The following is a 15,643-nucleotide window of genomic DNA, read 5'->3' on the forward strand; positions in this document are numbered from 1 at the left end:
ATGTGGGATTAAGACTACTCTTTTTACCTTGTTTGTTACTTGCAAGTATATATATAATAAGTATGTTTTTTCCGCTCCTCTCAGCCCTGTTCCTGTATTAAACACAATTCATTTCATTGTGCGGTTACATCAGATTGGGCAGTGGGAGTGGTGAATATTGGTTTGTCCATCACATCTGTTCAATAGTAGTTTTGGTGAGTGAATGGTTAATAATGGAGGTACGTACTGTGGATTGAGATACCACTCCAATTGTCCTCTTATTCTTGATCACCTTAAACCACAACCTGTACAGTTGTTGTCTCCTTGTGAGTCACACCAATATAGTTATAGTTATTAATTTGGACGGTTTTTATCTGTCTACGTATTATCCTCCAATTCTTTGATATTTTTGGTTGGAGGGAAATAAATTGTTTCAGATGACATTACAAAAACGTTAGTGGTTCAGATTTCAGAATGTATGTTTACACAATTGACAAGATTCTCTTAAATATGCCTGGTTGGTTCGTATGCTCTAATGGGTTCCACACAAAGTGTCTTCTTTCCAACTCTTTCTGTTTATATGTGACTTTTGCCCATATGGGATTTATGGGAGATTGAGTTTTTTTACCTGAAGACATTGGAAAAAAGAAGAAGAGGAGAATTTTCTCGCCATGGATGAAAACTCTGTTGAAAGGCCTCTTCTTTTGAGCAGAGGCGCTGAGAGAGTGAAGAAGACACCTCTCTTTGTGTCATGGGCCAAGTGGATCCTCAAGTTTGTAATATGGGTTATTTTCCTTGCATGGGCTGCCCTTATTTTCTTCATCCCAGCACAGTCTGTCAATGAAGCTTTTGAGAAATGGGCTCAACTCACCAGTGGATCTGTTTTTGGGATTACAGGTTGGTACCTTTTATTGACTTCTTATTCTTCTTTTGTCTCCCTCCCACCACACGATTCTTATCTGCTTCGTGGGCTCTGGTGTTGCAAAAACTGCAGGAAGCATATTTTTGGTGTTCAGTGGTCCAGTTCTTATTATTGCATTCCTTTCAATAGCTTATCTCCTCATCTCTGGGGAAGAGGAGCTCCACGAGTATGTATTTTTATATAGTGGAGATGGTTCTTATGTTCTCTTTTTTCTATGCTAACCTAAGAATTTATTCTTTTCCTTCAATCTCTGTATGTTGAGCTTAACCTTTTAATTAAATGGATAGCTTGTTTTGTAACTTAGAACCTTTCTTTGTAGGAGGAAGGCCTCAACAAAACCAAGATTTTGCTTGTGGACTTTCCCTGTTCTTGTGGATGGCCCATTTGGGGTTGTTTCTGCTACCGAGCTTATTGGAATTGTCCTCTTTGTTGTGTATGTTATCTGGGCTGTGTATGCATATACCACACAGATACTCAGCGTTATATCTCAGTTCCAGTATACTTTAAAACAGAAGAGGTACAATATTTTATATGTTTTTCATGATCAATTGTTGCCTTTCTTGGTTTCGGTGGCTTTGCTTGTGTGTCATTTGTATCAGCAGAAATTAGCTGCTTACCTCCATTATATTTCCTTTTTGAAGAACTTTGACACTTTTATCCTGTGACTTTTCAAGTACATGAAATGAAATGAATTTCCACTTATGGTCAATTCGTACTATTTGTGCGTTGCTTATTTTTCTTTTTGTTTATTATACTTCTTATAGTTTTTTGTCATCATGAAACATGTTGTATATGAGAAACTTAAATTCTTTACGGTTAGCATTTGCTCTGTAAAATTTTTAAGTTTCTTTTTATTCAGTACATGAAGATTGGTTTCTTCGGCTGAGAGTCCTACTTAATTTGAAATTTTCAGTTGTTTAATTTTGGAATATCTGGGACTTCGCTTTGGTACTACTGGATTATATTGCTTGGCATTTTTGTTTCTTCCGGTTGCAAGGGGATCGGTTCTTCTCCGCCTAATAGATATCCCTTTTGAGCATGCTACAAGATATCATGTGTGGCTTGGACATCTCACTATGCTGCTGTTTACTCTCCATGGACTATTCTATATAATTGCATGGACAATTGAGGGCGACCTTCTACAAGAAGTGAGTGCTAGCGGTGTAATTCTTTTACTTGTGTATAGCTTAGCTATATTTATAAATATGTGTTTCTCTTTTGCTTGTATATGTATTTGTTTGTTTGTTTTCCAGGAGAAGAACACATGTATATTCACTGAAAATTGAATTATCCTCCTGCTATACACACACACACACGTGTGTGTGTGTGTGTGTGTGTATTCTTTATAGCATACAATAAGAATGCAAGGGAAGGGGCAACCGCAATAGAAAATGGAAAAATAGAAATGACAAGACTAGAGAAATTCTATGCTAAAGTGCTGTGCTGTAACAACTATAATTGATGGGGAAGTGCTGTGCAGCAGTAACAACTATTATTTTTTGTTAATTTGATTTAACCCTCTTTGAAAATGATCCCTTATGCCATTAACTTCTGCTTGGCTGTTCATTCACAATTCGTTGGTTAAAAAATTTTATTTATGACTCATGCACAAATTACCTTGAATTGTCAGTTTCCAGTGCAAGATTAGTAAAATAAAAATTATCCGGGGACAGAAATTATGGGAAGGTAGAGATAGCTATTTGATTACCATTAAGATTGGCTGTAGTTTCACATAATGGCCGTGGGCCTTCGTGTTACTCTTGTTGGAGTAGGCAGCGGGATCAGAAGCCTTGATGAAAGATGGACTAGCTGGGATTGAGGTGGGAGTTGCACTTTAAATATGGATTTATTCTTGAGAAGTTCTGCTTGAGGTCTGAGATGGTGCACCATGATGGTTAATTTTGGGGGTGAAATATAGCATTTCAACCAGTAGGCATAAGGTTCTTAAGGGTAACTAAAAGCAGGCTTACAAAATATGGTTATGTGGTGGCAATCTTTATTCATGTTTATTATACAAATGACAAGGTAATTGTTCAAAGACACAAGCACAACACAATAAACTGTTCCAGAATGGGATTTTGTGATTGTTTTGTGGTTAAATACCTGTAAACCTTTTATGTTAGACTAAAGTATACTTTTGTCCCTTAGAGTTTTGGATTATTTTCATTTTAACACTTTATATTTCAAAATTTTCATTTTGGCGCTTTATGTTAGATTCTGTTTAAATACTATCCCTTTTTGTTCCAATTTTCATTTCATGAAGGACCAAACAGAAAACTAAATCAAACACGAAGGGCAAAATGAAAATTTTGAAACATAAAGGGCCAATATGAGAACAAAATCAAACATAAAGACCAAAATGAAAGTAACTCCACGCTTTAAGGGTGGAAAGTGTACTTTAGTCTCTATGGTATGACACAAATTCTTGAAAGCTATACATTTCCTTAAAGAAGGTATGCACAATAGAATTTATGATGGAACTTTGGTAAACGGTTTATGGAATGCAAATGTCATAACTCAAGTAGAAGCACTTCAATAACTCTTGATCATTATATCATATTGATAGTCTTGCTTAGACTAATGCTAAAGTTTTCTCTTGAACTTTGCTGAGTTACTTTATAGTATACTAAACTTTTTATTTTTATGGTAGACTAAACTTGTTTTGATTTGTAAATACTCTTTCTTAATCATTTGATAGATCATGTTGATGTTCTTTCCTAGACGGATGCTAAGGCTGTCTGTGAACTTTGCTGTGTTACATCATAGTAGACTAAACTTGTTTTATTATAGGAGACTAAACTTGTTATGATTTGTTTTATACTCCTTGATTTTTGCTAAAATTATCTTCTTTTTCCTTTTAATGAGCACACAGAAACTTGGAAAGCATGGTACTAATGTAAAAGTCATTGACCAGAATTTTTTGATGACCTTTGGTTCCCGTCCATGTTGTCTTATTCATGTGACAAAACATTTGTGATGCTAACTAGTTCTTTGTAACCTGAAATATTATGTGCAAATACATGAGAATAGAAGTGAGTCCCTTCAGTCTTGGCTTGTACTCATAATCTTTTAGCTTATGTAGTGCTTGGTATTTCTTTATGCATGCACCAGTCTGAAATCGAGCTGATATGTACTTACATGTACAGTTACAAGGTCACATTACTGCAGCAGTGTTTATTTGTATCTCTGATTAATTTGATGCACATCACACAGTCTGTTCCATTTTCAGTTCAAGCCATTTTTGAATTTAGTAGAATCTTCTAAAATTAATTGAGAGGTTAGTAAGTTAATGTGTGGCATCACAGAAGAAAGACGAGAAAACCATCTCCTTTGTGAACCTTGTCAATATCCTAAACCATATGCTTTTTCTTCATTCATAGAATGTATCTAAGAATTCCCTCATGGAAAGAAATAGAAGGTCATATGAAGATAAGGATGGTACTTATATCTTTAATTGTCTCATGCAGATATTGGAGTGGAAAGATATTGGTGTTGCCAATCTCGCAGGAGTTATAAGTCTGGCAGCTGGTCTATTGATGTGGATGACATCACTTCATCCAGTGAGAAAGCAGAAATTTGAGTTGTTCTTCTACACTCATCAACTATATGTAATCTTCGTTGTCTTTTTAGCTTTGCATGTTGGGGATTTTGTTTTCAGTATAGCTGCAGGAGGAATATTTCTTTTCATTCTTGACCGCTTTCTGAGATTCTGCCAATCACGAAGGACTGTTGATATAATTTCAGCCAAGTGCTTGCCTTGTGGAACTGTGGAGTTGATGCTTTCAAAACCTGGAAGTAATACTAGTTCCCCTCAATTTTGTTGTTTCCTTGTTTATCTGTTCTTACCCTATCTGATACTTTTCCTCCTTGACAATGTAGATCTGCGTTACAATGCCCTCAGTTTTATTTTCCTTCGAGTTCGAGAATTATCTTGGCTGCAGTGGCATCCTTTCAGTGTTTCATCTAGTCCTCTGGATGGTAAATATCATCTATCCGTTCTCATAAAGGTTCTTGGGGAATGGACAGAAAAGCTCAGAGGAAATATTATGAATGGTTTTGAAGCTGATCTACATCTCCAACCTCAAACAAAGATAACGGCTTCTGTTGAAGGGCCTTATGGGCATGAATTACCATATCACTTGATGTATGCACCCAACCAATCAATTTCACTAGAATTTACTAGATATCAAGCTTAATTTTAAGTTTCATATTATTATCTTCTATTTTGTGAATTGACTTCACCATTTGATTCTCTAGGTATGAAAACCTTATTTTAGTAGCAGGTGGCATAGGAATTTCACCATTTCTGGCAATCTTGAGTGACATTCTCCATCGTACTCGGGAAAGAAAACCTTGTTTGCCTCGAAACATCTTGATTGTTTGGGCTGTGAAAAGATCAAACGAGCTTCCTCTTCTTTCTACCAATGATATGGAATCAATCTGTCCATTTTTCTCAGATAAACTAAATCTTGAGATTCGTATTTTTGTCACTCGAGAATCTCAACCTCTACTGGTATGCTTAGTTATGCTCTCACACCCTTGTGCTTTCATTTTGTATTTAATGTTATAATGTTCATGTTGTGGCATTTAATGGTTGTTAATTACTTACAGGAAGAGGGTCTAGTACACGAGGCTACGAACTCTTCTCCTCCTATGTCTGATAGTTGTAGCATGTCAGTTTTGGTTGGTACTGGAAATAATATATGGTCTGGACTATATGTTATCTCATCTACACTGGGCTTTGTTATCATAATATATATACTGGATATTTTCTACATAAACCCCTATGACATATCTTCATGGTGGTACAAAGGGCTTCTCTTTGTAATCTGCATGCTTGCAAGTGTCTTTATCTTTGGGGGTATCGTGGTTGGTTTATGGCATCTTTGGGAAAGACAAAATGCAGCAAAGGAGGCATGCAAGGATGATAGGATTATGGTTGAGAAGATGCAGAATAATGAAATTGTAGCTCATAAGGATTCATGTCAGCAAAAACTTGCGAGTTCAACCAATTCGTACTATGGTTCAAGACCGGACTTCAAAGGTATGGCATTTCAACTTTTGTTCAAAACATAAATTAAACGAATAATATAACAACAACAATGACGACAAAAACCAAATTTTAGTCCCAAGAATAATAATAGACTAGTCAAGGTTAGCCACATGTATTCTTGCTAGTAAAGGGCACCTTAATGTGTGTCTATAGTGGATCCATTCATAATAAAGTGACTAAATTTTACACAAGTTATCAACCTACCATATCCCTCCTTTATTTTCCAAGCTAAGGACCAGTTGTGAACAAAATATATAACATAAATAGATGGAGTAAAACTAAAAGAATCCCGTGGGAAAAAAAAAATTCTTAATTATGAAGTTTTACCTTTTTAGTTGTACTACACTAGAGGCTTTCTTGATATGCCCTTTCCTCTGTCTTACTGCAGGTATTTTTGGGGATATATCAGAGAAATGGGGTTGCGTTGATATTGGTGTCATTGTGTGTGGTCCTCCAACTCTTCAGACGAGTGTTGCTAAAGAAATCAGGTCACACAATATTAGGAGACAACACCATCATCCAATCTTCCATTTCAACAGCCATAGTTTCGATCTGTAGGCATCGCCTTCATCATCTCATCTTTCCCTTAATGTAATCAGTTAGCTTAGAAGCTAAATAAGCTCTATTGAAATGTATATATATTCATAGAAACATACATAAAAATATGTGTGTATACATTTTTATATATAAGAACGTATATATGTTTTTCTTTATGTACTAATTGCACGTGCTTGTCGTAGAAAAAAAATACTGTAGTAATTAAGGTCAATTCTAGATTTTATTTGTATTACAAAATAAAGATATGAATCATTTGATTTTTAAAGTATATAGAGATTTACAATTACAATAAGTATATAGAGATTTACAATTATCAAAAGAGGCATTAATTTTAAAAATTTTGATAATTATGTCGTAAAAAGTTAATCTCATTCATTTAAAATTTTTGATCAACCACAAAGTTAGGGTAGTTATTTAACATATAAATATTTATTTAACTATAATAGTTTTTTAGTACATATTTGCTAAAGACTATATATCTATTCTCTAAAAACTTGTAAGAATGATAACGAATATTATCATCTTTCAACAATAAACAACTGATTTTTGCTAAGAAATTAAAAAAAGAAAAAGAAGAAGATAACAAAAGGCTTGTGTCATTGAATACCATCATTCTAACTTTTTAAGAATTTTTATCATTTAAAACTCAAAATACGTAAAGAAAATTTTAAGGATAAAATTTAGCAGGAGTAATTTAGACATTATACAATAAAATATTTTAATAATCATAACCATTCATTAGGGCTTAACTGAAAGAATAACAATATGACATATTTGCTCTTTTCCAAAATATTAAGAGAAAAATTGCTTGATTTTAAAATTTAAGGAATAATTGTTAACTACCCCAAACATAAAGGATGAAAATGTTTTTTTCCTAAGTTTTTGTTTATGTTTTTGTGTGCAAAACTATGTGTTTTTACTTAAAATAGTGTGTAAAGAAAAAAATATACAAAAAGTCAATCCAAGAAAATTGCATGTGGAATAGTGAATTTTGGCTCAACAAAGTTGATTAAACCAACAAAAAATTTCTAAAAACACAATAGAATGATGCAACATTTTCATAATACCTTTATAATTTTGTTATATTTTATTTTAACTTGTAAAAAATTGACAGCTTATCAGTTTTGAAAATATTGTGACAACATCAAGATGTCTTAACATTTTTCACACAAAATTTTTTTATGTCTATGACATTTTATAAGTAGTAGGTTACTACAAGTTGTTATTGGCGGACAAAAAAATTATTTCATTGGTAAGTTTAAATTAGAACCAATAACAATTTACCATATTTGATTTGATATGAAAGTGTTGTGAAAATTATTATGTACAAACCAAAAATAATATAGCAAATATACTACAACTTTATGCATTCACACACACACACACACACACACAAAAACGGCTAGCAAAACAGTGAAAGTTAAACAAACCAAAACTACTGTAACTTTTCACATTCACTCTTTATATATATATATATATATATAGAAATATACATTGCACTTACAATGTAAATTTATATTTTTAACACATAAAAATTGGTAAATGTTGTACACATTTGCAAAATTTGTACAATTCTTTTTTGCAAATGTATATAATATTTGCTACTTTTTGTGTGTATACATTGTAAGCCTACATTACAAGTAAAAAGTAAATATATAAAGATCCTTTAAAAGAAGAAGAAAAAAAAAAGCTAAAACCAAGTTGGTGAACTTGAAAGAAAAAAAAAAGGAGGAAAAAGACAAGTCACTAAACCAAAAATACTGTTCATAATACTATTCATGAGTCCATTTTCTCTTTTTATATATAGAAAAAAAAAAAAGCACAAATCGATGATTGAAAAAAAATAATAATAATAAAAAATGATGAACAGTAGATATTGAACAAACCAAAAGTACTGTACTTTTTATCCATTCACCCAGCAAGTGTCAAAATACTTTCACAAAACATTTTTTTTTCCAGTGAAATTTGCTACTAACTCGCGATTGACTCGAGATTGCAAAACCCGCTAAGGTTACATGAGGAGCACATGAGGAAGTTCAATAGTCAAGATGTCTCACGAGATGACCTAACAACTAGGATTTTAAGTGTGACTTTTCTACCTTTCACCCACTCTATATATACCCTCATTATCCACAAAATTGTAAGGAGGCTATTAGAGAGAAAACCCTAGAGATTAGTTTTCACAACACCCACATTTTATAGAGAGCTACTCATCCTTACGTGAGAAATCATTGAAGTCTCTTATCATTCTCTCTTCCATTGTCATACCTTGGTTGGAGATTGTACCCAAACACAACCCACACCCATTTAGAGTGTAGAGAGTATTTTGGAGCTTGTGAAGTATTGGGTTTTTGCCAAAAATAGCCAGTGAGGCTTGGTGGTGCAATTGGGCGATATTGTGGGACCCGGGAAGTTAGTGAAGACAAGACTTGGTGAAGTTCGTTGGTAGCTAGGGCTTGGAGGGATCAAGTACATTTGGTAGATTAGGTTTGGAGGGTCTTTTTGGTATCTTTGTACTCCAACTTATTCACTAGTGGATCATTTTGGCTTGGAGGGCCATAGAGAGGTTTTTACGCCGAGTTTTTTGGTTTTCCTCTTCAATAACACATCACAGTGTTATCTTGCGTTTGTTATCCTTTTCTCTAATATTTACATATTTGCCTTGCACTTATATGATCATCCATGCAATTGTTGAATGCTTTGATTAATTAATTTGCTAGTCAAATATATTACACAATAAGTGTGTTTAGATTAAAATTAATCAAGCCGCAATTAAAATTTGGGGGTCTTAATTAACTCAGTGAGTTGATGCTTCTTTCTTTCTTTATTGAAGTCATCTACAATTTCTAGAGTCAAGGATAAATGTAATGTTTATCGAAAATTGTATTGATGCAACATGTAAGTAATTGTGAATGTCTTTGGTAGATTAAACAATTCTAATTTACTTATTTGAAAAAAGAGAGCAATTCCAATTGAAAATTTATCTATAGTTATAGTTTTGAATGGATAAAAAGGATTATTTCATGTTATTACTTTGAAATAAGTTTAACGTTCTACTTAACCTTCTCATATATTTTTCATATTAATTTATTCACATTTATGCCTCAAAGTTGGGTGCTGATATTACTTATCAAAAAAAAAAAAAAAAAAAAAAAAAAGTTGGATGTTGATATTGATTTTGCTGCTTCATACAGGTACTGAAAACAGTGTTGACTATGTTGATGACACTGTAGTTGACATCTAATGCTCTAATTTAGCTGATGTTACTATTGAAAAGTCTTTTAATGGTTCACAAGATAGTGAATCTTCTGAGTGCTTCAAATGCCCTTTAGAGAAGGTAATTCTTTCATTCCTTTGGCGTAGAATGTCAATAAGGATGTGGTTTGTTGTGGTTTGTCGCAAGTCCAATATGAAAATGATCTTAAAACTTTTAGTATTATCAAGTTTGCAACATAGCGGTTCACCAAGTAATATTGCTACAATAATTTGATACTTTTTAGATACTCTTTTTATTTTAGTGACTTTGACAACTAAAACAGGTTAGTATTCTGACTTGCTGCCTCCTTTAAGTCCTTAGCAAACATTGATAAAATTTTATTGCTTTATAATTAATATTTTGGTCTCTTTTGTAGTAAAACCAAAATGTCTTCCAGGAAACAATTTCATTAAATTATTAGTAGGCTATTCTACTAGAGTTCTAATTTAGCTGATGTTATTAGTAGGTTATTCTATTAATATGTTCCTGCTATTAGTGTACAAGTCTATCATATTGGATTGCTGCATTGTTCAAGAGCTACTATTGCAATAAGGCTATATCAACCAAGTATTATTGTTGTATTTAGTGATGAAATACTCATTGACGTACTGTAATAATTAATTAGTAGTAGAAATTTACAAGAGATGTGAAATGATTCCTATTTTTTTCTCTCTTTTTTCTTTCTACACATTTTATAATACATATGATTAATCAAATTCATAATTATTCTCTTTTTTTTTTTTCCTTTTTTTTTCCTTATTATTTCTTCCTTCTCTCCAATTAAGTTTCTTTCTTAGGAAAACATTTAAAGAATATAAGTTGCTTTGTAAGGAATACATTTAAAGATAGAACATAACAAATAAATATAATAAAATATTCCCACGCATTGCGCAAGTTAAAATCTAGTCTAGTCTGTATCTATATCTATATATTACTAAAAGCTGAAGTGTAGCATTTAATGTTGCTACGCTCACATTGAGCCACATCATCAGCCACGTCATCATTTTTATTTCCAATTTTTGTTATATATATATTTTTAAACATTTTCTCATTTAAGATGACTTAAAAACTCCATTATTTAAAATTTTAAATATCTTTTAACCATTATTTTTATTATTAATTTTCCAAAACTCTCTCTTCCTTTTACCTCTTCATCTCCCCACTACTTTCTTCCTTAATATCATTCTTTCTCTACCTTTTTGTTTTCCTTTATTTTGACTCTTCTTATTCTCAACATCTTACTATAAATTTAGTATTTCTCTTATCATTCTATGCATAGTTTACTACACAAAAAAGGTTACCTCTCTCTCTCTCTCTCTCTCTCTCTCTCTCTCTCTCTCTCTCTCTCAATTTGTTTTTCATTTTTTGTTTGAATTTGGAAAAGCAAATTGTGTTTGGCACTATTTCTCGTGGTTGTTGAAAACAAGGTTGGTCAATTTATTTTCACATAACATGTCTTATGTACCTTGTTTAGCTTTGATGAGCTTATTTATTGCACTTGATTAGTTGAAACTTTGTAGTGCATGTTGTGTGGGAAAGATGTTTACGGTTATTAATCACTTTGTCTTGATCTTGAAGTCATATGTTATTTGACTGTCGAACTTAATCCTTTTGAAAAAGGTATAAATAACCATCTCACCACTGTTTACTAGTCAATCATGAACACCTTAGTGCATATCATAAGATTCTGTACTCGAGAAAGTGTAGCACATGCACAAAAAAAATATAAGGTGTTGCCTCGGCTTAATTGCTTAATGCTTAAATTGGTGTGTACTATTAAACTTGATGCCATATCACATAAATAAAATTGGTGTGTACTATTAGGCTTGATGCCATCTCACAAAAAAAAAAAAATGAGGCAAAAATACAAGAAACTTACATGATTGCAAGCTTTTGTTCTAGGAGATGTAGAAGTTATAGGATGTAACTCTTTAGGTGATAGTCTCTTTTAAATTCTATGTGATGGATTGTGTAGACTTTGTGATTAATTGCTATTCACATATCACCTCACATGTATCTCAAGTTTTTTGCTAGTTGCATGCACTACACAAGTTACTCTTTGCTAAACTTTGTACATGTTATTGTGTGTGTTTTTGGTTTGACCAACCAAGTTTGAAAATACTTTGAGAATTATGCAAAACATTTTTTTTGGCTTGAGAATTTAAAAAGAAGAATGGCTGAAATTTTCTTTGGAGAAACTGGGATTAAAACTTGGGTTTTTGAAAAAGCATTCCATCTCATACTCATGCACTTTGTCTCAATTAGTTTAATGCTTTGAGGAGTTGTTTTCAAAATATGGTTTGTGATTTTCAAAACTGTGATTTTTCTCAAAACTTTTGTGAGCCTCTGCCCAGTTCGATCGATCCATTTTGATTTTCGATCGATCGAAAAAGTGCTTTAATTTGTTTAAAAATGACTGTTTGATTCGATCGATCGAATGTATTTTTCGATCAATCAAAACTCGCGAATCAGGTTTTTAAAAACACTGTTCTTGACTGATTCAACCACTTTTTCAAAAAGTTTTCAAACTTTTTCTTTCTCTCTCCAACTCGGCAAGGCTAAAAGTCCAAATTTTTGTCGTTTTCGTCTAGATTTTTTGCAAAGGTTTCTTTTTCCTCAAGCCGGTATGACTATCTTACCCCTTCTTTTGAGTTTATTTACATCTTTTCATGATTTTTCATGCATTTCTCTTTAAATTTTCGGACCTTTTCCTTTTAGGGATTTTTCTTGATTCAAGCCTAATTTTGTGTAATTGATCAATGAGTTTTTGTGGGGACATGCTATAAACAAGATCTTGATAGTTTAATTTGATCAATTTTGGGTTTTGTGAGAAATTGAAGATTCTAGGGCTTGTAATTGATCCAAATTGGGGATCTCTGTTCAACTGGGTTTAATTGATGGAATTGGCTTGATGTTTTGCTGAAATTGGTTATTCTAATATGTTTTCAACAATGTGTGATGATCAATTCATCATTTTGTTTCAAAATTTTCAAGTGGTTTTTCAAATTTTTTAGGGTTTTTGTTAGTGAAAGTTCAAAATGGATATGAAACACCCTTGAACGTTTAGACCCCCAAATTACAAAAATACCAATTCAAGCTTTATATCAAACAATTAATGTGCGGAATATTATAACAAGCTTATAACAGAATTGATAAAACAATCTAAGCCAAATATAAACACATCCACAGCAGTAAATATAAGGCAAAGATAAAGGAAAGAGAGATACAAACACACGGACAACACACGATGTGTTATGAAGAGGAAAACCAACCTCGGGTAAAAACCTCTCGGCCCTCCAAGCAAAATGATCCACTAGAATAAGTTGGAGTACAGATACACAAAGACCCTCCAACCTAATCTACCAATGTACTAGCCCTCCAAGCCCTAGCTACCAACGAGGTTACGCTGAACCTATTTTTTCTTTAGCTTCCCGGAATCCGCTACTTGACCATAGCATCAACCAATGTATATTGGTTCCTTCCTAAACTGCTTCCCTAAGCACCAAATGGACATTCTCACAGACGTGGGTGTGGTGAGATAAGGGTTTGGTAAATAACCTCTCAAGGGTATGACAATGGAGAGGAAGAGAGTAAAGGAATTTGTAGAGTCTCTTAGATTAAGATTGGGGATGAGGCAGTCTTGTTTTTCTCTAGGGTTTTCTCTCACAAAATTCTCTCTGGAAGCTCTCTCAATATGATGGGTATAAGGGTGTATATATAGTAGGGTGAGAAGGGAATGCAAAATGTCAGTTTTTGCCAAACAGGGCAAATTGGCAACTTGGTCTCGCGGCTTGTCCAAGTCGCGAGTTCAAGTCGCGTCATAACGACCTAGCCAGCCTGGGACTTTTGTCCTGTAGCGTGACAGCTGGCGCGACCCTTCAGCTTCCCAGTGTGCCTCTCACGTGCCAGCTTTTGGCGACTTGCCAGTTGTGATCCACCCACGAGTCCTAGCCACAAACCTCTGTTTTTCTTGCACACTCTTAAACTTTTCATCACATCTTCTCACACACTACCCTTACAATTTTCCCACCTAAATATAGGGTTACTAAGTGCTAAATTACAACAAATTGGTCATGGAATAAAGCCAATTAGATGGTTGATTAAATTCAACCTTACAATCTCCCCCTTTGGCTATTCTGTGACAAAACCCTACAACAGACTCTAGACTTAAACGTGAGTTGGGAACAGTTGGAAAACTCACTCACACCTAATTCTAGATTCTGTAAAGCTCTTGAACATATGAATAAGTAACTCCTGAAATACAATAACATAGCAATATCATTGTATGCAGAAAACTTAATATGCATATGGAGCAAAATAAGCATGATCAAGCAAAAATGAACATAAGCATAAAAGCAATAATTCATGGCAAGATCAACAACAGTAGTCACTTAAGCAAAAGTGATTACTATGTTCATTCACACAAGGAATGAACATCCGGACATGCAAAAATGATAAACTCAATTGAAGAGTATCATTTGCAAGTCCAACACTCAACCAATGCATACAAACATATATGCATCTAGGAACAATCCTACACGGGCACAAGAGTGTTGTACTTACGATAATGCAAGGCATTAACAAGTACCAAAGCACAAAGCACAAAGGCTGCATATGCAAAGTTTTGCAAATACATGGCACAAACCATAAAAGCCTACGAATTGTGCATAAGTACAAGAAACAACCCTCAAAGCTTACAAAAGCAACAATGGGTACAAAACACAATATAAAGTGCTGAAGCTGAATAACATCATACTATATAAGTAAACACCAAAGATTCACATGTTGAGAGTTTTAAAACAGACAAAAACTAGTGTATCAAACTTTAAAAAAAAAAAACACATATTTAAATTCCCTCTCAAAACGAGCACTCCCCCAAGAGCTGCCCCAAAAATTCTCCCCCTTTTTGACCGGAATGGCCAAAGGGTCAATGATCCTGACTGGTATGAATGCTGTCAAACTTGGCAGAAAGTACATCAAGCTGGTCCTGCATTGTTGTCATCCTCTCAGTCTGTTGATTCTGAACATCGCGGATTGTATCAAGTCTCTCCAGGATGATCTGAAAGGTATCAGGAGGTACAAGTGATGAGGTAGAAGGTCTGCTCCTCTTGACTCTTACTCTAGGTGTGGAAACTGGTCCTGCACCTTCTGCTTCAGTCTCCATAGGATCACCTTCTTCGTGGACACCCTCTTCTTCTTCACCTGGAAGAAGACTCTGTATCCGTATGAGAGTAAATCTGTTGATGGCTGATAGAGGAGGCATGGGACTGATATCTTGTGGGATTACAACACCCTTTTCTTTGAAAATTCTCATGAGAAGACTTGGAAACACCAGCTTGGGCCTTGAGTTGGTTTTAGTTTCATCCATTATAGTATCAAAAATGTGGGAACTGATGTCAATAAAGGTGTTTTCCTTAAGATCCATAAGAAAGATAGCTCTGGCATTCGTCAATGTAGTCATCTTCCTTATAGGGTACAGATTGTACATCATTATTGTTGTTAAACACCTCATGTCTTTAGGAAAGTCAGAAGTGTTGAGACATCTCTTTTCTAAAACCCCACCAATCTTTTTCTAGACAGTTTCTAGAGAGACCATTCTGTCCTTGTAGTTAGTGAATTCATAATCTTCTAACCCCTCTGGCTCTAAAACCTTATCAATGTCATGAGCATCTAGGCTAAACTCCTTTCTCCTCACACAACAACTCAACTCCTCCTCCTTTATCACAACATTTGCATAGAATTCTCTGATTAGTGGTTCACACACTAAAGGTAAGTCACCCAGAAGTTTCTCCCACCCTCTTCCTTCAAAGCATTTTGGAATGAATGTATCCCTCAAGTCATGTAAATCCACAAATCTCTCCTGGATAATTGTTCC

The 15,643-nt window shown here is 33.9% G+C and overlaps 1 protein-coding gene across 1 annotated transcript; it reads left to right on the top strand.

The window, feature by feature from the left end:
* Positions 1-245: 245 nt before the first annotated feature.
* On the top strand, positions 246-6,667 carry LOC112028646 (ferric reduction oxidase 7, chloroplastic). The gene is made up of 9 exons (XM_024061335.2): positions 246-876; positions 974-1,067; positions 1,221-1,418; positions 1,815-2,049; positions 4,369-4,696; positions 4,781-5,045; positions 5,159-5,414; positions 5,513-5,945; positions 6,343-6,667. Exons 1-9 carry the CDS (start codon positions 651-653, stop codon positions 6,510-6,512), a joined length of 2,205 nt encoding a protein of 734 aa, XP_023917103.2. The 5' UTR covers positions 246-650; the 3' UTR covers positions 6,513-6,667.
* The last annotated feature ends 8,976 nt before the right edge of the window (positions 6,668-15,643 follow it).

The sequence above is a fragment of the Quercus suber genome, unplaced genomic scaffold, assembly GCF_002906115.3.
Source record: "Quercus suber isolate HL8 unplaced genomic scaffold, Cork oak 2.0 scaffold_215, whole genome shotgun sequence".
In the NCBI taxonomy this organism is placed as follows: Eukaryota; Viridiplantae; Streptophyta; class Magnoliopsida; order Fagales; family Fagaceae; genus Quercus; species Quercus suber.